The 22,082-nt window shown below is 45.0% G+C and overlaps 1 protein-coding gene across 2 annotated transcripts in view; it reads right to left on the bottom strand.

Moving 5' to 3' along the window:
* loxl2 (lysyl oxidase like 2) overlaps positions 1-21,760 on the bottom strand; it is a 66,197-nt gene extending 44,437 nt beyond the window's left edge. The window contains exons 1-3 of one of the 2 annotated variants that reach the window (XM_033014084.1): positions 21,480-21,760; positions 14,543-14,922; positions 10,281-10,456 (exon numbers count right to left, since the gene is read on the bottom strand). In XM_033014084.1, the coding sequence (XP_032869975.1) occupies positions 10,281-10,456; positions 14,543-14,843 (477 nt within the window). In that variant the 5' untranslated portion in view covers positions 14,844-14,922; positions 21,480-21,760. The remainder of the gene's footprint in view (positions 1-10,280; positions 10,457-14,542; positions 14,923-21,479) is intronic. The other variant, XM_033014083.1, reaches the window with a different exon arrangement.
* Positions 21,761-22,082: the final 322 nt, after the last annotated feature.

The following is a 22,082-nucleotide window of genomic DNA, read 5'->3' as shown; positions in this document are numbered from 1 at the left end:
TTCTCCATTCTGCCATCTGGGAAGAGGTACAGGAGCATCAGCTGCAAAACCAGCAGGATGCTCCATAGCTTCTTCCCACAGGCAACAACGGACTGTGTCCCCTCCCCATATATCATACACCAACACATCTAACCTCGCCCATACTTTGACAGTTAGGCGCCTGTCAAAGCAAAGCCACTGTTCGGTCTGAATGTCTGTTTTTATTTCAATTTTTAGGCCTATTTTAGATATGGTAATTTTAATTTTAATGCTATATGTATTTATTCTGTTTTTATTAACTGCACTGACGGGAACTGATTGAGAAACAATTTTCCGTTTCTTCTGTGTATGTAAGTACTCAGTTAAAATGACATTAAAGTAAATACTGACTACTGGGATAGACTTGGCCAGCAGGGGGGATAGAGGGGCAATGTTGATGCAACTAAATTTTGCTGCACAGAGTGGTGGAGAGTGCATTTCTGAATTCAGGGCCAGAGACCTCTTATGAAATGTAAAACCTCCTTGCAAGAGGCCCAGCTTTCTCAGAATCTATCAATCCCTCGTCAGTTTCACTGAAGGGGCCCTGCAGCACAATGCTGGCGGGAGTGCCTTGACAAGTCCCCAGCGTTTAGTGCACACTGTAAAAGTCTCAGTTGCTCTCCAGGAATCTCACTGAGGTCTTTAAAAAAAAAAAATGCATCCTGCTTGATGGCAAAGAAAATGAGAAAGTTGTGTGCAGTTTGAGATTAGACAGCTGGGAATAAACAAAATATTTATCATCGACTTCAACCATCTGAGGTCAGGCTAAACCACCCCATCCACGTTTATCTCACAATCTTAACGACTTGCCGGTCAAACATTCCTGAGGCAAAGAAGTTGCAAGTCCTGTAAACACTATTTATGGAACATTAGGCTAAAGGTTCAACTGCCTGATTTATATAACTTTATTGCTTTTTCTCTTTTACCTAGCATTACAGTTCCACTGTCCCCTTCTTCCCACGATCTAATCCTAACATATAGTGGAGGCACAAGTGACTGCCGATTTAGGTTTTTAGAGAAACAGCACGGAAACAGGCCCTTCAGCCCACCGTGTCCCCACCAACCAGCGATCCCCGCACACTAATAATGCCCCTGTCCCACTTAGGAAACCAGAACGGAAACCTCTGGAGACTTTGCGCCCCACCCAAGGTTTCCATGCGGTTCCCGGAGGTTCCTTGGAGGTTTTTGTCAGTCTCCCTACCTGCTTCCACTACCTGCAACCTCCGGGAACCACACGGAAACCTTGAGTGGGGCACAAAGTCTCCAGAGGTTTCCGTTCAGGTTTCCTAAGTGGAACAGGGGCTTTTAACACTATCCTACACACACTAGGGACAATTTACAATTTTTACCAAGCCACTTAGCCGACAAATTCGTATGTCTTTGGAGCGTGGGAGGAGATCAGAGCTCCTGGAGAAAACCCATGGGGAGAACGTACAAACTCTGTATAGACAGCATCCCGTAGTCAGGTTCGAACCCAGGCCTTTGGATGGGATAGTTTCTTCTGCCTCTGCCAGAGGAAGTAATCCAAGTGGTGCTGCTGCACTAGCTGACATTAGAGTCCTAGCTGGATACAGCACATGCCGTTTGTCCGAATGTGATAATGATCGCCACCAATTGCTCATTTACACTAAACCCAGCTTTTATTTGATGCAATTCTCATCAACTCTTTAGACGTTAGAGAGATAGAGCGGAAACAGGCCCTTCAGCCCACTGATTCCACACCAACCAGCAATCCCCATACACTAACACAATCCTACACATGAGGGACAGTTTTACAATTTTACCGAAGCCAATTAACCACGTCTTTGGAGTGTGAGGAGGAAACCAGGGCACCCGGGGAAAACCAACATGGTCACAGGGAGAGTGTACAAACTCTGTACGGACAGCACTCATAGTCAGGATCAAACCTGGGTCTCTGGCGCTGTAAGACAGCAACTCTACCACTGCGCCACTGTGCCATCCCAAACTCCCTCCAGAGTCTACCCCTACACTCATATGCTAAGACAACCTACAGTGGCCAAACTGCTCTTACCAATTACATATCATGAGGAAGCTCATGCAACCATGGCAAGTATGTCCACAACCCCTGCTGACAGTGCCAGGGTCAGACCTGAACCCAAGTAACCGAGGCAGCGGCTTTACTGGGTATACCACTGCCATAGAGGGAGTACAGAGAAGGTTCACCAGACTGATTCCTGGGATGTCAGGACTTTCATATGAAGAAAGACTGGATAGACACGGCTTGTACTCGCTAGAATTTAGGAGATTGAGGGGGGATCTTATAGAAACGTACAAAATTCTTAAGAGGTTGGACAGGCTAGATGCAGGAAGATTGTTCCCGATGTTGGGGAAGTCCAGGACAAGGGGTCACAGTTTAAGGATAAAGGGGAAATCCTTTAGGACCGAGATGAGAAAAACATTTTTCACACAGAGAGTGGTGAATCTGTGGAATTCTCTGCCACAGAAGGTAGTTGAGGCCAGTTCATTGGCTATATTTAAGAGGGAGTTAGATGTGGCCCTTGTGGCTAAAGGGGGTATGGAGAGAAGGCAGGTACAGGATACTGAGTTGGATGATTAGCCATGATCATATTGAATGGCGGTGCAGGCTCGAAGGGCCGAATGGCCTACTCCTGCACCTATTTTCTATGTTTCTATGTAATCTACCTGAATAAGTTTGCCACCCCAGCTCTCAATGTAACCGCAGTCCTCAGTAGAGTGGCAGTACTGAAGAGACCAGTTTCTTGGTTCATCCTGCACAACAATCTCCTCCCAGAAAATACCAATCTAGATGACAACTTAATCATGTGGCATTCCTCAGCTGGAAGGCGAGATTGGAAGTACATAAAATCTAACAACCAATTATTCCGCGCTCCTTGGAATGGGAAACAGATGTGCGTTGGAACAATTCCCGGCTGTGTAATATATACTTTGTTTAAACTTTCACAGTGTTCAATGGATCATATGAGAAACGTAATAAACCCGTAACTTCTCAACTTTAATTTCTGATGCACAAAGCTAATAAAAAACCTCACAGTTATGCAAGCAAATTCTCAAGGCACTTCACGGGAATGTGGTTGGTCAAATTGTAGCCCGCATTTGTGACTGAGGGAAGTTGAGGCCAGTTCATTGGCTATATTTAAGAGGGAGTTAGATGTGGCCCTTGTGGCTAAAGGGATCAGGGGGTATGGAGAGAAGGCAGGGATGGGATACTGAGTTGGATGATCAGCCATGATCATATCGAATGGCGGTGCAGGCTCGAAGGGCCGAATGGCCTACTCCTGCACCTATTTTCTATGTTTCTATACAAAGCAAGATAGGCACAAAATGCTGGAGTAATTCAGCAGGACAGACAGCATCTATGGAGAAAAGGAATAGGTGACGTTTCGGGTCAGAACCCTTCTTCAATTATCCATGCACATTTCCCCCATAGGTTTATTTTACTTTAGTAAGTAGGCTTTACTTTAGAGGTATTGAGGTACAGCACAGAAACAGGCCCTTCGGCCCACCGAGTCTGTGCCGACCAGCGATCACCCTGTCCACTAAATTAAATTTTAAATTTCTTTATTTATATAGCACATTTTTAGTCAACTTGCATTGACACCAAAGTGCTTCACATAATTACATTCACACACACAGGCAAAGATGGGTGAAGTGTCTTGCCCAAGGACACACACAATCAAAGGTGGGTGAAGTGTCTTGCCCAAGGACACAACGACAGTATGCACTCCAAGCGGGATTCGAACCAGCTACCTTCTGGTTGCCAGCCGAACACTTAGCCCATTGTGCCATCTATCTAGCTCTATCGTACACACTACGGACAATTTATAATTTTACCGAAGCCAATTAACCTACAAACCTGTACATCTGTGGAGTGTGGGAGGAAACTGGAGCACCCAGAGAAAACCCATGCGGTCACAGAAAAAACTTGCAAACTCCATACAGACAGGACCCAGGATCAAACCGGGTTTAATTTCAGTTTAGTTTAGTTTAGTTTAGAGATAGCGCATGGAAACAGGCCCTGTGTCTGCACCCACCATCAATCACCCTTTCAGTAGTTCTATGTTATCCTACACACTAGGGGCAATTTACAGAGGCCAATGAACCTACAAACCTGCGCATCATTGGAATGTGGGAGGAAACGGAACACCCGGAGAAAACCCACGTGGTCACAGAGAGAAAGTACAATGTCTGCACAGACAGCACCCGTGGTCAGGATTGAAATGGAGTTTCTGGTTGCTGTGAGTCAGCAGCTCTACTGCTGTGATACTGTGCAGCCCTACTGTGCCCCAATGTCATGTACTCTTGCTGTTTATGTCCTTTCAGCTGGTGGAGGTCACTGGTTGAGGAGGGGCAGTCAGAGGTGAGTAAGTAGTTTGTGGGCAGCGCACTCTGTAGCCATGGTGTGACAGTGTTGGAGGGCGGGAATGTTATAGCTTCGGTTTTGCAAGGGTCACAGGCAGGGCACTGGCCTTCTCATGTGGCAGACATTACTTCCGCCTTCCAGAGACAGGAGGCCTCTGCAATTTCCTGTCTCTCCCTCCTCCCCGGCCCCAGGCACTCATTTTTTTCCCTTCAAAAGGGTTAGTTTGAAGGTAGAATAAAGTGCTGGAGAAACTCAGCGGGTGCGCCAGCATCTATGGAGTGAAGGAAATAGGCAACGTTTTGGGGGAGAGAGAAGGAGCACAGTCTATAGATGGTAAAGTTCCTTCACAAGCAATAGAACAGATCAGTGGCCAAGGCTCAGATTATCCTTGGGAGTAGCTTTGGTCCAATCCAGGAATGGAACGATATTTTTCCCGCTCATTCTTCATGGGAGAGTCCACTCAAAAAACTCCACCATGTTTAAGAAGGAACTGCAGATGCTGGAAAATCAAAGGTAGACAAAAATGCTGGAGAAACTCAGCGGATGAGGCAGCATCTATGGAGCAAAGGAAATAGGCAACATTTCGGATCGGAAGAAGGGTTTCGACCCGAAACATTGCCTATTTCCTTCGCTCCATAGATGCTGCCTCACCCGCTGAGTTTCTCCAGCATTTCTGTCTACCTTAAATCTCCAGCATGTGTTTTGAACCCAAAACACCCACCCACATCTGAACAAATGAAATCAATTGTGCCCAAAGCAAAATTAACTGGAGCTCACAAATCAGGAAGAATCACAGAGTCTGAAGAAGTCCCTCGACCTGAAACATCGCCCATTCTTTCTCTCAAGAGATACTGCCTGTCCCACTGAGTTACTCCAGCATTTTGTGTTTACCTCAGGAAGTCCTTGCATCCGGAGGAAACCCATATGGTCATAGGGAGAACATGCAAACTCCACACAGTCAGTACTTGAGGTCGGGATCGAACCTGGATCTCTGGCGCTGTGAGGCAGCAGCTCTATTAATTAATAGAATCTCTATAAATGCATAATCTATAAGACTTTCCTTCAATATTTTTGCAGATACAAAGGTCTAGAAAGTCAGTCTCTCTCTCTCACACACACACACACACACACACACACACACACACACACACACACACACACACACACACACACACACACACACACACACACACACACACACACACACACACACACACACACACACACACACACACACACACACACACACACACACACACACACACACACAAACACACACAAACACACACACACACACACACACACACTCACACACTCACACTCTACTGGACCAAGTAATCCACAATCGATAGGTTTAATGTCAATCATGCTAATACCTCAGTTACCAGGCAATTCTAAATTCAAGGAAAATGGAATGCAAATAACACATCGTTCCACAGTGCGGATAACTCGGAAGGAATGCAGTCTGACCATGGCTGTCGTGCAAGTGGCCCTCTCTGAGGTCTATTTATTTATGCTTGTGCAAAATTATTAAGAAACGGCAACTAAAACAAAACAGAAGTGGTTCAGCAAATTAGGCTTGGAACTCAGTGGAACTAATTCATCAGCAATCAAAACTGTAGCCTGATGTTTTCTGCAAAATAGTTGTCTTGGCTGGAATATGGTGGTTGATGGCTCTGTCTGATATGCTGGTGGGAAACAGGGAACATTGGATCTAATGAGGCCAACAGCGGGGCCTATGATCTGTAGCCAATGTTGTAGATGGAAGACCGCATCCGATATAAAACACATGGGCTGCTGAATGCATTTCCTCTCCAGAAACCATCACTGGAATACATTCAGCCCCTCATGTTGCTTCTGTCCTTCATGTAATCAATTTCTAAATTCCATCTGCCCATTTAAGAACTGTGCCATTTACGATACAGGAGAATGCCATTGTGCCCATTGTGTCCCTGTTAATAAAGAAAGAGCTACCCAGACTAATGTCACCTTCCAGCACCAGGCATGTGTCCATGCAGATCACGTTCTTAGACAGTAGACTATAGACAATAGGTGCAGGAGTAGGCCATTTGGCCCTTCGAGCCAGCACTGCCATTCAATGTAATCATGGTTGATCATCCCCAATCAGTACCCCGTTCCTGCCTTCCCCCCATATCCCCTGACTCCGCTATTTTTAAGAGCCCTATCTAGCTCTCTCTTGAAAGCATCCAGAGAACCTGCCTCCATCGCCCTCTGAGGCAGAGAATTCCATAGACTCACCACTCTCTGAGAGAAAAAGTGTTTCCTCGTCTCCGTTCTAATGGGCACATGTAAGGACTTGGGGTTGAATCATTTGTCCAACAAAAACTGATTGATCATAATTCTACCATTCCCATATGGCCACTTTCAACCAATATGAAATATTGAAAGAAATTGTTGCATTTTTTTACCCACCTCCAGGGAAAAATAGAGCAAACCTGATAAATCTTTATCTTAATGATGTGGCAACAGAAAAAAAAATCTGAAGCTCCTTGTTTAATTCAACTCCAGACATGACTATCCCAAAATAAAACTGAACCACATTTACTCACAAGCATGCAATCAGCTCAAAAATTTGTACGTCTGAACAGCCAACAAAGACACAAAGTGCTGGTGTAATTTAGTGGGTCAGGCAACACATCTGGAGGTCATGGATAGGTGATTTTTCGGGTTGGAACCCTTCTTCAGACTGATTGTGCTGGGTTGCTGGGGGGAGGGGGATGGAAGGATTAAAGATAGGAGGGTCAGGACAAAGCCTGGCAAGTGATAGGTGAATAGACACAAATTGCTGGAGTAACTCAGCGAGTCAGGCAGCATCTCTGGAGAAAAAGGATGGGTGACGTTTTGGGTCGGGGCACTTTTTCAGACCTAAGAAGGGCTGAAGAAGGGGCCTGACCCCGAAATGTCACCCTGGCCTTTTTAACTCCAGAAATGTTGCCTGAACTGATGAGTTACTAGCACTTTGTGTCTATCTTCGATATAAACTAGTATTTGCAGTTCCTTGTTTCTACTAAGTGATAGGTGGATGGTTATGGGGTCATGGGGCGAATGCAGGAGCATGTGGTTGAGAGGGAAAGATAGATCAGCCATGATTGAGTGGTGTAGTTGACCCGATGGTTTTGATCAAGCCGAATTAAGATAAAAATATAAGAAGATTAAATGGTTGCTGGGCTAGCTTACACCTTATATTTAGTCCCAAATTAGGCTTTTCTCCAGTAGATTAATACAGAAAGGCATTTGTCTCCCAGGTGACGAGAGAGAAACAAGAGAAGTAGCTAGATCTCTTTGATGTATTTGAAAAGTAAAATGTCGTATACCAAGTGTCCTATGTTTATGAGGGAGGAGGTGATGAGAGAGGAACCAGAGAAGTAGCTAGATCTCTTTGATGTATTTGAGAGGTGGCCAATGTTTTTAATATATCTTGTACCATGTGACAAAATGCCTTTGATGTGATGCATTCTGTAGAAACTTTTATTTTCCTGTACCTCTGACCATGACTAATGTCTGTGGAATGTGCTAAGGTGACAAAAAACACTATATAATACGATGTAATTCTGTTGTTCAGAGAAGTGGATGAGGACAGTGAAGTGTCTGTAATTGCTCACTTGACTGGAGTTCGCCCTCCCTTCCATCGGCCGATAATAAGTAGGATTTGGACTCCAGTATTCGATTCAGTGTTTTACTGACCCAGACTAGTCAAAGAACCGGAATTAACAATCATATTGAATGGTGGTGCTGGCTCGAAGGGCCGAATGGCCTACTACTGCACCTATTTTTCTATGAAACAAGCCGAAGTGGAATGGATGACCTTGGATTTTAAGAGTAAATCAAATCCAATGGCAAATGGCATTGGTATGGTATATGGCAAAGGAGAAGGTCATCCAGTCAGAAGTCCTCGAACCTGAAATGTCATCTGTCTATTCCCTCCACATAAGTTTTGAACTGGTCTACCAAACAGTTTGTGTGTTGTCTGTTTATTAATAAGCGAACCTGTTTAGTTGTTATAAAGGTAACTTTTTCAGTTTGAATGGCCTAATTCTCCTCTTGGAACTATTGAACTTTATGGTTGGACAAAGTCCAGAGATTAAACTATCTGAGCTTCAGTGAAAAAATGCTTGGGACTTTTTGCCCTTTATGGTTTAATACCAATTTCCCCATAATATTGGTCACTTACCACATTTGGCTAACAGCAAATCCAGATCTTTGTTTCTGGTTGAAGAACATAATATTAGAAAACAACACTAGGATTGAACATGCGAGCTTAAGACTCGTCACAGGCACAAGCATATTTCCTTCAAATGTGATAGCATTATGATCTGCAGTATGCAAGTTGATTTTCAGTAAACTTCATTCAGTGGGAAGTCTTAAATCCCAACATCATCACTTTCTGAAATTCTGTATTACAAAAGAACAATTCATACAAGTAAGCCTGAACAAATATCTGGAAGTTCCAAAAAGAGTGAACCCACTTTCCACGAATCTCTAACTAATTATTCCTGGGATGTCAGGACTTTCATATGAAGAAAGACTGGATAGACTCGGCTTGTACTCGCTAGAATTTAGAAGATTGAGGGGGGATCTTATAGAAACTTACAAAATTCTTAAGGGGTTGGATAGGCTAGGTGCAGGAAGATTGTTCCCAATGTTGGGGAAGTCCAGAACAAGGGGTCACAGTTTAAGGATAAGGGGAAATCTTTTAGGACTGAGATGAGAAAAACATTTTTCACACAGAGAGTGGTGAATCTCGGGAATTCTCTGCCACAGAATGTAGTTGAGGTCAGTTCATTGGCTATATTTAAGAGTGAGTTAGATGTGGCCCTTGTGGCTAAAGGGATCAGGGGGTATGTAGAGAAGGCAGGTACAGGATACTGAGTTGGATGATCAGCCATGATCATATTGAATGGCGGTGCAGGCTCGAAAGGCCGAATGGCCTACTCCTGCACCTATTTTCTATGTTTCTATGTCTATGTTTCTATATTAAAATACTCCCTGTAACCAACCCCATTAAATATGTGCTGACTGCAAATCCCTCCATAGTCTCGATTGTCCACTGCTATCTGACCTTCTACTGCTCATTTAAGTGCTTTATCCTATTTAAGTGATTATCCTTATAATCCCACTGTCATTTCCTCTAACAAGCATGTTTAGTTTAGTTTAGTTTACTTTGGTTTGGTTCAGTTTAGTTGAGAGATGTTTGCACAGAGCACTGGGGCTTTCGAAAAGTAATGGTACAGATATTGTTCCAAGGACGCAGCCTATGAACTATTCAGATCACAAAGGATTTGTTTGCACAGGTGGCCATATATGATCCTCCTGAAATCACTCACACCGTTGTAACATGGAAGAGAAAGTCATGCGACCAATTTAAGATATACCCCCATTCCATGAAATAGTGGTGAGCTCAACTTTAATCCCTCCTCAACCAAAGAACCCAAATTTCTTCTGTAAATATCGACGCTGTAGTTACTTCTGCTCATTAGTGGGTCTGCTCATTCTGCAGACGTTACAAGGCCATAGATGGTACAAGGCCTTCTACGCCCGCACATCCAGACGCAGGAACAGCTTCTTTCCCAGAGCTATAGCTGCTCTGACTCGGCCCTGCTGAGTGCCCCCCACCCCCATGGACTGTCTCCCTCGGATGGTCACGTCGCACAGACACATCTGCACTTTAGTCTGTTTTGACAATTTTACTGTTGTAATGTTCTTTGTACAAACCATGTTCTCGGGGTATCTAAACCTAAATTTTAGTAGTTACTTAAGTTATGATGTCGGATGGAAGCTGCATACCCAAATCTCGTTGCACTTATGTACAATGACAATAAAATATATTATTATTATTATTATTCAACAGAACTGGTGGGAAACACAGCAATTGGCCCACCTCTATATCGTTGAAGACAGCGTTGGTGAATTTGAAGCCAGGTATTCTCTTTTCGTTGCACACCACTCCCACGTCTTCTGAGTGTTTGCAGTTAGTGATCCCCCAGCCGTTGAAACTGCAAGCAGCGAGGGTGGTCTCGCGCCCGGTACACCGGATGTTATCCATCCAAATACGGCCTGCGGACAACAATAAACCATCAGTACTGGCCCCCCCCTGGTTACTCAGAGCCAAGGACAATAGGTGCCCAAAATACCACAGGACCAGCCCGCCTAAAGCTGTGCTTATGGGCAAGTCTAGGAAGCAATTCATTTTCCTTGGGTATCACCCAATCATCTTGGTAATTAAACCCAAACGCAGTTACTCAGTTGCACTAACAACTTGTGTAATTTAATAGTTGTCTTAGTTCAGGCACAATGTTTTACACAAAGAACGGTGGTTATATGGAAGGATGTGTCAGAGGAGGTAGTGGAGGCAGGTACCATCATAACATTTTAGATACATTTGGACATGGACATGGGTAGGATAGGTTTAGGCCTAGCATGGGAAGGGGGACTAGTGTTGATGGGGCATGTTGGTCAGCGCGGGAAAGCTGGGCCGAAGGGCTTGTTTCCACTATTTAAGACTATACAGAGTGGAAACAGGTCCTTCAGTCCACCGAGTCCTTGCCAACCAACAATCACCCATACAGGTTCTATCCTACACACTACAGACAATTTACAGAAGTCGATTAACCTACAAATCTGCACGTCTTTAGAATGTGGAGGGAAACCGGAGCATCCGGAGAAAACCCACGCGACCACAGGGAGAACATACAAACTCCGTACAGACAGCATCTGTAGTCAGGATCTAACCTGGGTCTCTGGTGCTGTAAGGCAGCAACTCCTCCGCTACCCCACTGTGTCCTTCCTTAGTTCCCGCTAAGTCAAATTGGGATTACAGGCTGCAATTATCTGAAGAAGAGTCCCGACCCGAAACGTCACCTATCCTTTTTCTCCAGAGATGCTGCCTGACCTGCTGAATTACTCCACACTTTGTGTCTATATACTATTACTGATGCAGCACGTTAAATAAACCCTCCTTTTGATTATTTGCTGACCCTATGCAGGCCAACTGGACTTGAATTTTTATTTAATTCCAATAAATTTAAGCAATTATGCTCTTTTCCCAGCGCAATTATCTTTTCTAAGGGGGTGTTCATATTTCACTTAGGCAGCTTACACCCCAGCGGTATGAACATTGACGCATCTAACTTCAAGTAACCCCTTGCTTTCCCCCTCCTCCCCCTTCCCAATTCACCGGCCAGTTTGACTGTATCCAAGTACATTTTATCTCTGTTTGCTTTGTTGTTACCTTCTCCCAGCTAACAATGATCTATTCCACATTTTCCTTGATTTCTATCCCCTTTGTCCTGCTTTCACACCTTACACTTCCTGATCTTTGTATCTCCCTCTCCCCTGACACAAGGTCTGAAGAAGGGTCTCGACCCAAAACAGCGCCCATTCCTTCTCTCCAGAGATGCTGCCTGTCCCGCTGAGTTACTCCGGTATTTTGTGTCTGTTGTTGGTTTAAACCTGCATCTGCAGTTCCTTCCTACACAAGTACCAAGATGAGTTAACACACAGCTCTATATTTTATGCTTTATATTCCATTCTATGGAACTGGAGAACACCAGGTAAAGGGAGAAATAACACGTGGGTATCAACAACCCCATCAACCATCTCCTTTTGGCTTAAGGTTGGATAGTAAAGCTGGTATTGATAATAGTTTATCATTGTCATGTGAAGCAACAGTAAAAATCATTGTTTTGCAAGCTATCTAGGCAATGCAAAGTAGAAAATAAACAGAGTGCAGATATATAGCTGCAGAGAAAGTACAGATAAAAAAAGTGCAATGGGCCACAATGAGGTAGGTTGGAAGATCGGGACTGCATGGCTAGTACATGAAAAGTCCATTCAAGAGTCTAATAACAGCAGGGAAGAAGCTGTTCTTGAATGAGGTGGTTCACCCTTCAAGCTTTTGTTTATTGTGACTGATTGGAAAGGGGAGAAGAGAGAATGATTGGGTTCTGAGTGGCCCTTGATTATACAGACTGCTTTCCCAAGGCAAGCAAGACAACAAGGTTAATGAGAGATTAACGTGTTCTTCAGTAGACCTTTGTCATAGGGAAGGGGAAGGAAAGCAGGGAGGAGGGAGAAAAATAGGTGAGGTTTATTTAAGAGTCATATCTCCTAGTAGCTTTGACATGGGAATATTGCATACATTTTGGTCTTCTTAAATGGTATACTTCCCTAGGACAACTTTTGTGAAAAGATTCGGGGTTGAGAAGATTGTACTGCGATGACATTTTGAATAGTGGGAGCCCATGAAGGTTCAGAGCATAAGAGTTGTTGAATCATTAAATTCTTTGTGAAATGACAGGCTTGGCAATGAGTCTAGCACTGGGAATTATAGCATACGGGTCAGCTCATGTGGACTGAGATGAGGAAGATTTTTTTCCATCAGAGAATTGTGAAACTTTCAAATTCCCTGGCAACCCATAGTTCTCTGTCATGGAGCACATTCAAGACAGATCTATGGAAGCTGGAAAAATTAGGTTTGGGCAAGAAAACATATTTAAGGGAGAAGTTCAAAACTGCCTCAAAGAAACTGACCAAGTGGACAGAATTGTCATAGAGTCATTCAGCATGGAAACAGGCCCTTCGGCCCAACTACCCCATGCCAACCAAGATGGCCCATCTACATTGGTCCCACCTGCCTGCATTTGACCCATACCCCTCTTGCCCAGGGGTTCCCAACCATTTTTGTCCCGTTTACCCCTGGCAACTTAAACAGCACATAACAATGTTATTTCACTTATTTAAGAACAACTAATGATGAACAGATACTGGTATACCAGAACCAAACACAGTCAGTCAATGAGAAAAAATATGTACAAATCCTGAATCAGCAAATTTACCCCAAGTAGGTGAAATGTATCATCCCCTGGGGATATATTTAACCCAGATTGCTCTTGCCCTTTCCTATCCATGTACCTGTCCACATTTATTTTAAATGTTGTCATAGTACCTGCCTCAACTACCTCCTCTGGCAGCTCGTTCCATATACCAACCACCATCGTTACCCATTAGGGTCCTATTAAATCTTTCTACTCTCATCTTAAAACAATGTCCCTTGATTCATGATTCACAATACTCTAGGTAAAAGACTGTGCATTAACCCTGTTTATTCCCCTCATCATCTCATAGATCGCAATAATATCACCATTCATCTTCCTGCGCTCCAAGGAATGAAGTCCTAGCCCAACATTTCCCTATAGCACAAGCCCATGTCTTGGCAACATCCTCACTGCGCTTGTTTCAGCTTGGCACACAAAGACCTGCCACCAAATTGACCTAATACTGGATGGACACAAAATGGTGGAGTAACTCGACGGGTCAGGCTGCATCTCTGGAGAAAAGGAATAGGTGACATTTTGGGTCTGAAAAAGGGTCTCTACCCGGAATGTCACCTATTCCTTTTCTCCAGAGATATTGCCTAACCCGCTAAGTTACTCCAGCATTTTGCATCTATCTTGCAGTTGTACAGGGTCTTGATGAGACCACACCTGGAGTATTGCGTATAGTTTTGGTCTCCTAATCTGATGAAAGACATTCTTACCATAGAGGGAGTACAGAGAAGGTTCACCAGACTGATTCCTGGGATGGCAGGACTTTCATATGAAGAAAGACTGGATAGACTCGGCTTGTACTCGCTAGAATTTAGAAGATTGAGGGGGGATCTTATAGAAACTTACAAAATTCTTAAGGGGTTGGACAGGCTAGATGCAGGAAGATTATTCCCGATGTTGGGGGAAGTCCAGAACAAGGGGTCACAGTTTAAGGATAAGGGGGAAGTCTTTTAGGACCGAGATGAGAAAATCATTTTTTATACAGAGAGTGGTGAATCTGTGGAATTCTCTGCTACAGAAGGTAGTTGAGGCCAGTTCATTGGCTATATTTAAGAGGGAGTTAGATGTGGCCCTTGTGGCTAAAGGGATCAGGGGTATGGAGAGAAGGCAGGTACAGGATACTGAGTTGGATGATCAGCCATGATCATATTGAATGGCCTACCCCTGCACCTATTTTCTATGTTTCTATGTACAGTGTAAACCAGTATCTGCAGTTCCTTCCTACAGGTGGAACTGGATGGCATCAGATAATGATCTCCAGAGACCTTACAGCACTCCATTCCAATAGACATAATGCGATGTTAATTTTTCTTACCTTTTCCATGGCCATACTTGGCACCAGCCACCCAGCTTTCCGCTTGAATGAAGCCGAGTTCCTTACATATCACATGCGCCGTTGCAATGGAGAAGTCATCATCACACACCGTGCCCCACTCGCCGTTGTAGTGGACCTCGATCCGCCCCTCGTTCCCTTTCTTCCTCCTGCCTGCCAGCCGCGCTTGAATCCTGGGGACTTGCTTCACGGCATCGTCCTGTACCAAGCCATGTAGCTCCAAGATGCCGAGGAGGACCACCAGGACCAACGAACGATGGAGGATACAAAGGATGGCTTTCATTCTACGCTACTTCCCTGGGCAGCGAGGGAGCTTAAACTCAGCTCCTTGCCCTCGAGGTCCAGAGGTCAGCGCTAGTCTCCTACAAGTGAAATAAAAACAAGTGTAGCTGAAACACTGATTTCATTATCAGCCCGTTTCACACAAAAATATATCTTTGCCTTTGATTGTGTGTGATTTCAACAAGCTGGTTCAGCCAACGGACTATCCAGATGAAATTGCTCCTTTATTTTTCCGCTCTTCTTGCACCGACCAATATTATTTTTTGTATTTCTATTGATCAGATTCACCATGAGTAATTAATAATTAACTTTGCTGTAAAATACTACTCTTCGTGTCGTGCAGAGGTTACAGCGCCAGAGACCCGGGTTTGATCCTGACTATGGTGCTGTCTTTACGGAGTTTGTACGTTCTCCCCGTGACCTGCATGGGGTTTCACCAGGTACTCCGGTTTACTCTCACACTCCAAAGATGTATCGGTTTTGTAAATTAATTGACTTCAGTAAGACTTGTAAATTGTCCCTAGTGTGTAGGATACGGGAATCGCTGGTCAGCGCGGACTCAGTGCGCCGAAGGGCCTGTTTCCGTGCTGTATCTCTAAAGTAAACTAATGTTTGCATCTTTCCTTATATCTGCCCATGGTCCTGCTGTTTCAGTTACAACCTCCAGCAGTACAGGCCTGCAAAAGATACAGTCTCAGCCAGTTGAGATTGATCCCTGGGATGGTGAGACTGTCATATGAGGAAAGATTGAAAAGACTAGACTTGTATTCACTGGAGTTTAGAAGGATGAGGGGCATCTTATAGAAACATATAAAATTATAAATGGACTGGACAAGCTAGATGCAGGAAATATGTTCCCTATGTTGGGCGAGTCCAGAACCAGGGGCCACAGTCTTAGAATAAAGGGGAGGTCATTTAAGACTGGGGTGAGAAAAAACTTTTTCTCCCAGAGAGTTGTGAATTTATGGAATTCCCTGCCACAGAGGGCAGTGGAGGCCAAATCACTGGATGGATTTAAGAGAGAGTTAGATAGAGCTCTAGGGGCTAGTGGAGTCAAGGGATATGGGGAGAAGGCAGGCATGGGTTATTGATAGGGGACGATCAGCCATGATCACAATGAATGGCGGTGCTGGCTCGAAGGGCCGAATGGCCTCCTCCTGCACCTATTTTCTATGTTTCTATGTATAGTTCTGGCCTCTTGCACGGCCAAACGTTTACATCGATGTATTACTGCCTCAGCTGTAAAGCGTTAAATCCCTGGAAGTTCCTCTGTAAATCCCTCACCACATCCTCCTCCGTCTACTTTTCGCTCTTTAAAATCCTCCTTAATACTGCAATCCTGGCCAAATGTTTCGTGGCATGTCCTTTCATGAGTCAGCGCCTGTCAGCATTCCCGGGAATTACCTTGGGATGCGTGGCTGTGGCACAAACGTCCCTTGTTGTTGACTGAGGGACGAACATTAGATGGGTGGAGCAAGGCAGGAACAGGCCAACACTTCACAGGGGGGACACATTCAACATCCAAAGGAAAATCAGGAGCCTTTTTGCAATGTATAATGTGCCCTGCTGCAAAGAATCTTTTAAAATGCAATTGAGTGCAAAGATCAAAGCTAAAAACCCATGAGTTATATTAAACAGTGATACAGCATGGAAACAGACCTTTGCTGACCAATATGCCCCATCGACACTAGTCCCGCCTGCCTAGGTTGGGCCAATTCACTCTAAACCTCTACTATCTATGTTCATGTCCCAATGTTTTTTAAGTGTTGTGATAGTACCTGCCTCAACTACCACCTCTGGCTGTTCATACCATATGCCTACCACCATTGGTATAACATATTGCCCCTAGGGGTCCTATTAAATCTTTCTCCTCTCACCTTAAAACTATGTCCTCTGGTTCTTGAGGCCCCTACTTTAGGTAAAAGACTGTGCATTTACCCTATCTATTCCTCTCAAGACCTTGTACACCTCCATAAGATCACCCCTCATCCTCCTGCACTCCAAGGAATAAAGTCCTGGCCTGCTCAACCTCTCCCTGTAGCTCAGGCCCTTAAGTCCTGGCAACATCCATGTAAATCTTCTCTGCGCCCTTTCCAGCTTAACATTGTTCCTACAACAGGGTGACCAAAACTGAACACAATACTCTAAATGCGGCCTCGCCAACATATTGTACATTGTTTTACTCAGGAGTTTCCACTACCCTAGAATGACCATCGTCAGTTGATCACCACCACAGTGACACAGCAGTTAGTACTGATAATGCACAGCTCAGCGATCCAGTTCGATCTTGCCATCTGCAGGTTTATTTTACATTGTCATGGCGGGAGCACCAGCACCAGAAGGACTGCAACAGTTCAAGCTGAAGATGCATCACCACCCTCTCAAAGGCAACGAGGGATGGGTTATATGTAGGAGGGAACTGCAGATGCTGGTTTAAACCGAAGGTAGACACAGAAAGCTAGAGTAACTTAGCAGGACAGGCAGCATCATTTGAGAGAAGGAACGGGTGACGTTTCTGGTTGAGACCGTAATTCAGACAGGGATGGGTTATAAAAGCTTTGTCTAAAAAGAAAATTCACATGGACTATCTCTCAGTCATTTCAAGATCCACAGAGTTCTGCAGCTGTTCCATGCAAACAGATAAAGATAAACATGTTTCTGTCAGTAGAGGATTTCTGGCATTGGATTACTGAACATGAAAGAATTTGTGGTGCTGGTTAGAATCTCAAGACATGTAAAAATTACCTGACAGGCAATAAGGCAATTCTGAAGTGCAGACAGTAGCATAATGTTGCAAATGTAGCAACCACTCTTACATACAGAAATATGCCATAAATAGTAGTATTCAAAAAACAGCTAACATGTTTCAGTGCTAGTTTTGTCCAGCAGAACAGAATCCAAGCATTCCACAGTATTTACTTCCCTCACCACAATCAGAAACATGCCTTGAACACAAAATGACACAAAGTGCTGGAGTAACTCAGCGGGTCAGGCAGCATCTCTTGAGAACATGGATATGTGACATAAAATGCTGGAGAAACTCAGCGGTTGAGGCAGAATCTATGGAGATAAGGAATTGGCGCCATTTCAGGTCGAGACCCTTCTTCAGACCCGAAACGCTGCTAATTCGTTCTCTCCATAGATGCTGCCTCACCCGCTGAGTTTTTCCAGCATTTTGTGTCTACCTTCGAGTTTACCAGCATCTGCAGTTCTTTTCTTAAACATGGATAGGTGACATTTCGGGTCGAGACCCTTCTTGAGACCTTTGACATCTGTCCCAGACCTCAATGTAACCTCTCCTCTAAACAACCTTTCACTATTCCTCCACTCTATCGAAGTGAAAAGCCAGATGTGGATGTGAGAGGATGTTTCCACTAGGGCAGAGCCTAGAACCAAAGGGCATGGCTTCAGAATAAAAGGACATAACTTTAGAAAGGAGATGAGGAGGGATTTCTTTCGTCAGAGAGTGGTGAAACTGTGGAATTTGATTGCCACAGATGGCTGTGGAGGCCAAATCATTTTGTATTTATAAAGTAGAGATTGACAGGGTACTGGCCTCAAGGGTTATGGGGAGAAGGCAGTAGAACGGGGTTGAGAGGGAAAGATAGATCAGCCATGATTGAGTAATGGAGTAGACTCAATGATCCGAATGGCCTACTTTTGCTCCTATTACATGAATATGGACAGTTATTTGTAACTGCTCCTCTGATTGTGTAACATTCCCTTAGTATTGCATGTGATGAATCAGATTTACGTGGTCATCTCTGTGCATGGAACTCAAATCCAGGTTTTTCCTGGCTCAGAGGGAGAAAAAGTTATCTGCTCAGAAGCTGACAAAATATTAGCAAAGTGAGACATTTGAAAAGGGGCAATTTAGCTTCCTAATAAATCTGAGGCTAGCAGGACACACGGTGTTTGTCAGCCTCAAGGGACATGATATAAACTGACAGAGCAAGAGGAATTGAGCTAGTTGCTGCCCTTTGGATGAACTTAAAGAATATGGCTCTAAAGTATCCTCCACAAGGCGACCAGCTTGATCTGAAGAAGGGTCTCGACCCGGAACATCACCCATTCCTTCGCTCCAGAGATGCTGCCTGTCCCACTGAGTTACTCCAGCTTTTAGTGTCTATCTTCAGCTTGATCAAGGACGAGTTGCACCCTGGCCACTCCCACTTCTCTGTCTCAAAGGGCGGTGGAGGCCTGTTCTCTGGATGCTTTCAAGAGAGAGCTAGACAGTGCTCTTAAAAATAGCGGAGTCAGGGGATATGGGGAGAAGGCAGGAACGGGGTACTGATTGGGGATGATCAGCCATGATCACATTGAATGGCGGCGCTGGCTCGAAGGGCCGAATGGCCTACTCCTGCACCTATTGTCTCTCCCATCAGGCAAGAGGTACAGAAGGGCGAAAACACACACCTCCAGATTCATTGACAGTTTCTCCCCCAGCTGTTATCAGGCAACTGAACCATCCTACAACAACTAGAGAGAGGGGTCCTGAACCTCTCTCTACCTTATTGAAGACCCCTGGACTACCTTTGGTCGGCATTTACAGTACTTTATCTTGCACTAAACGTTATTCACATTATTCCCTTTATCATGTATCAGTACACTGTGTATTGTAATCGTGTAATGTCAGGCTAGCTGGCAACAAAGGCTTTTCACTGCACCTCTGTACATGTGATAATAACCGAAACTACACTGAATTTAGTGCAAAAATATGCAGTTCTAGTGAGATTCGAGGAACAACAGATGCTGGAATCTGGAGTAGAACGCAAAGTGCTGGAGTAACTCAGTGGGCCAGGCAATATCTCAGGAGGACATGGATGGGCGACGTTTCATATCGGGACCCTTCTAATCAGTCTGGAGTCCTGACCCGAAAACCCCCCTATCCATAACCCCCGGAGATGCTGCATAATTGTGAGATTCAAGGCATCGCTTCTTAGCCAAAATCTGCTTCCCACGTACAAAAAGCTGCACAGAAAAAAAACACAGTGCTCATAGATAGCACAGAATCCAATTACAAGAGCAAAATCCTGCAGGCGTAAAGAATCTGAAACACGAAGGAAAAATGTGGAATAAAACCCAACAAGTTAGAGGGTGGCTGTGGAGAGAAAAACAGAAACCTGAACGGAAACCTCTGGAGACTTTGCTCCCCACCTAAGGTTTCCGTGCGGTTCCCGGAGGTTTTTGTCAGTCTCCCTACCTGCTTCAACTACCAGCAACCACCTGCAACCTCCGGGAACCGCACGGAAGTCTTGGGTGGGGCGCAAAGTCTCCAGAGGTTTCCGTTCAGGTTTCCTAAGTGGGACAGGGGCATTTGCCTGACTTTAATCACCAAAACTGCATTCCGTTCTCTCCCCCGTCTTTACTCAAAATTCCCCTGCAACTTAACGGGTCAGGCAGGATCTCTGGAGACAATGAATAGGTTGGGATTGAGATCCTGTTGTCGAAACGACATCTATAAGTTTTTTCTCCAGGGATGCAGCCTGACCCGCTGAGTTACTCCAGCATGTCGAGTCTATCTTCAGAATGTAATTGTACCGCGTCGGTATAAATGATAATTGAAGACTCTCGAAATTTGAAACGCTCGCAGCAGGGAGCCAGTTCTCTTGTTTAAGAAGGAACTGTTTAAGAAGGCTCTCTTGTTTAAGAAGGAAGTTTAAGAAGGAACTGCATATGCTGGAAAATCGAAGGTAGACAAAAGTGCTGGAGAAACTCAGCGGGTGCAGCAGCATCTATGGAACGAAGGAAATAGGCAACGTTTCGGGACGAAACGTTGCCTATTTCCTTCGCTCCATAGATGCTGCTGCACCCGTTGAGTTTCTCCAGCACTTTTGTCTACCTTCCACAAGCTCTCTCCTCTGTAGGTAACGAGGCTGCTCTTCAATTCCCTTGAAAGTCTGGGTGCCCCAGTTTTTTAATTTAATTTAATGTATTTTGTGTATTTTATGGCTGTTGACAGATCAATTTCCCTCCTGGGATAAATAAAGTTCTATCGTATCGTATTTAAGAGAAAGTTATCTACCTCGAATTGTGTGTGTGTGTGTGTGGGGGGGTGGGGGGGGGGGGGGGGGGGGGGGAGGTGGGGGAGGGTTCTTGCGGTTCTTTGTCGGAGTGCGAGAAGGAAGTAACCGTCTCAGATTTACAACCGGAGTCCTCTCCTTTCTACAACTTTCCCTCCCGCAGTCAATAGTCGAGAGGATTTAATCGCCATATGTCCCAGATGGAACAATGAAATTCTCACTTGCAGTCTGAAGTGGGGAGCGGTTTGGTCGAGAGCTGGGGGGGGGGGGGGGGGGGGGGAGGGGGGACGACGACGGGACGAATGTAACAGGACGTGGCTAAGGTTCAATAGGTCAAACCGAACACACTGGGAGCCTGTGCAATAAAGTTAATAATGCCCCCACCCCCACATCCCCCAACCCCCACACATCTTCAACCCTCGCCGCCGTCCCCCTAAATATTTTCACGCCTTGAAGTTATCGCTGAAATGGTTGCAGGCGTCTGCAAATGTGTTTCCATCGACAATTGAAGACTCTGGAAATTTGAAAATCTCGCAAGTCATATTATGTTAAGAACAGTGTAAGTTTCTAGCACATGGATTAACTTCACAGATAGACCCCCTCCATGTACTTACTGGGATACCGTTATCCAGCAGTTCTCGCTCGCTCGCTCTCTCTCTCTCTCGACTGAGGTCCTGGTCTCTGGTTAATTCAGAGAGTTGGTACCGTTCGGCTGCCTCTTCTCCACACTTCGCCCAGTTCAGATGCTCCGACCCACTGCTGGATCGATCTCCCAGTGTCCTGTCACTTTCCCCCGCCCTGCCGGCCGGCCGATGATGTAATGCAGCGAACAGCAGCAACCAATCGGCAAAGGGATTCCCTCAAAACTGCCCCCCGTCCCCACAAAACAGTTTCCAGATGTGATGTGTCCTGAAGGCGGAACATGGATGGCATCGGGGGGAGAGGTCGCAGAAGTCATACAGTTGGATCTCTCTCACACAGCCACACAGAGACAGAGACAGAGACAGAGACAGAGACAGAGACAGAGACAGAGACAGAGACAGAGACAGAGACACAGACACAGACACAGACACAGACACGGACAGACACGGACAGACACGGACAGACACGGACAGACACGGACAGACACGGACAGACACGGACAGACACGGACAGACACGGACAGACACAGACAGACACAGACAGACACAGACAGACACACACACACACACACCGTC

Source organism: Amblyraja radiata, chromosome 39, assembly GCF_010909765.2.
Source record: "Amblyraja radiata isolate CabotCenter1 chromosome 39, sAmbRad1.1.pri, whole genome shotgun sequence".
Classification (NCBI taxonomy): domain Eukaryota; kingdom Metazoa; phylum Chordata; class Chondrichthyes; order Rajiformes; family Rajidae; genus Amblyraja; species Amblyraja radiata.
The sequence above is the reverse complement of the archived record's forward strand: the minus strand, read 5'-3'. Positions and strand labels throughout refer to the sequence as shown.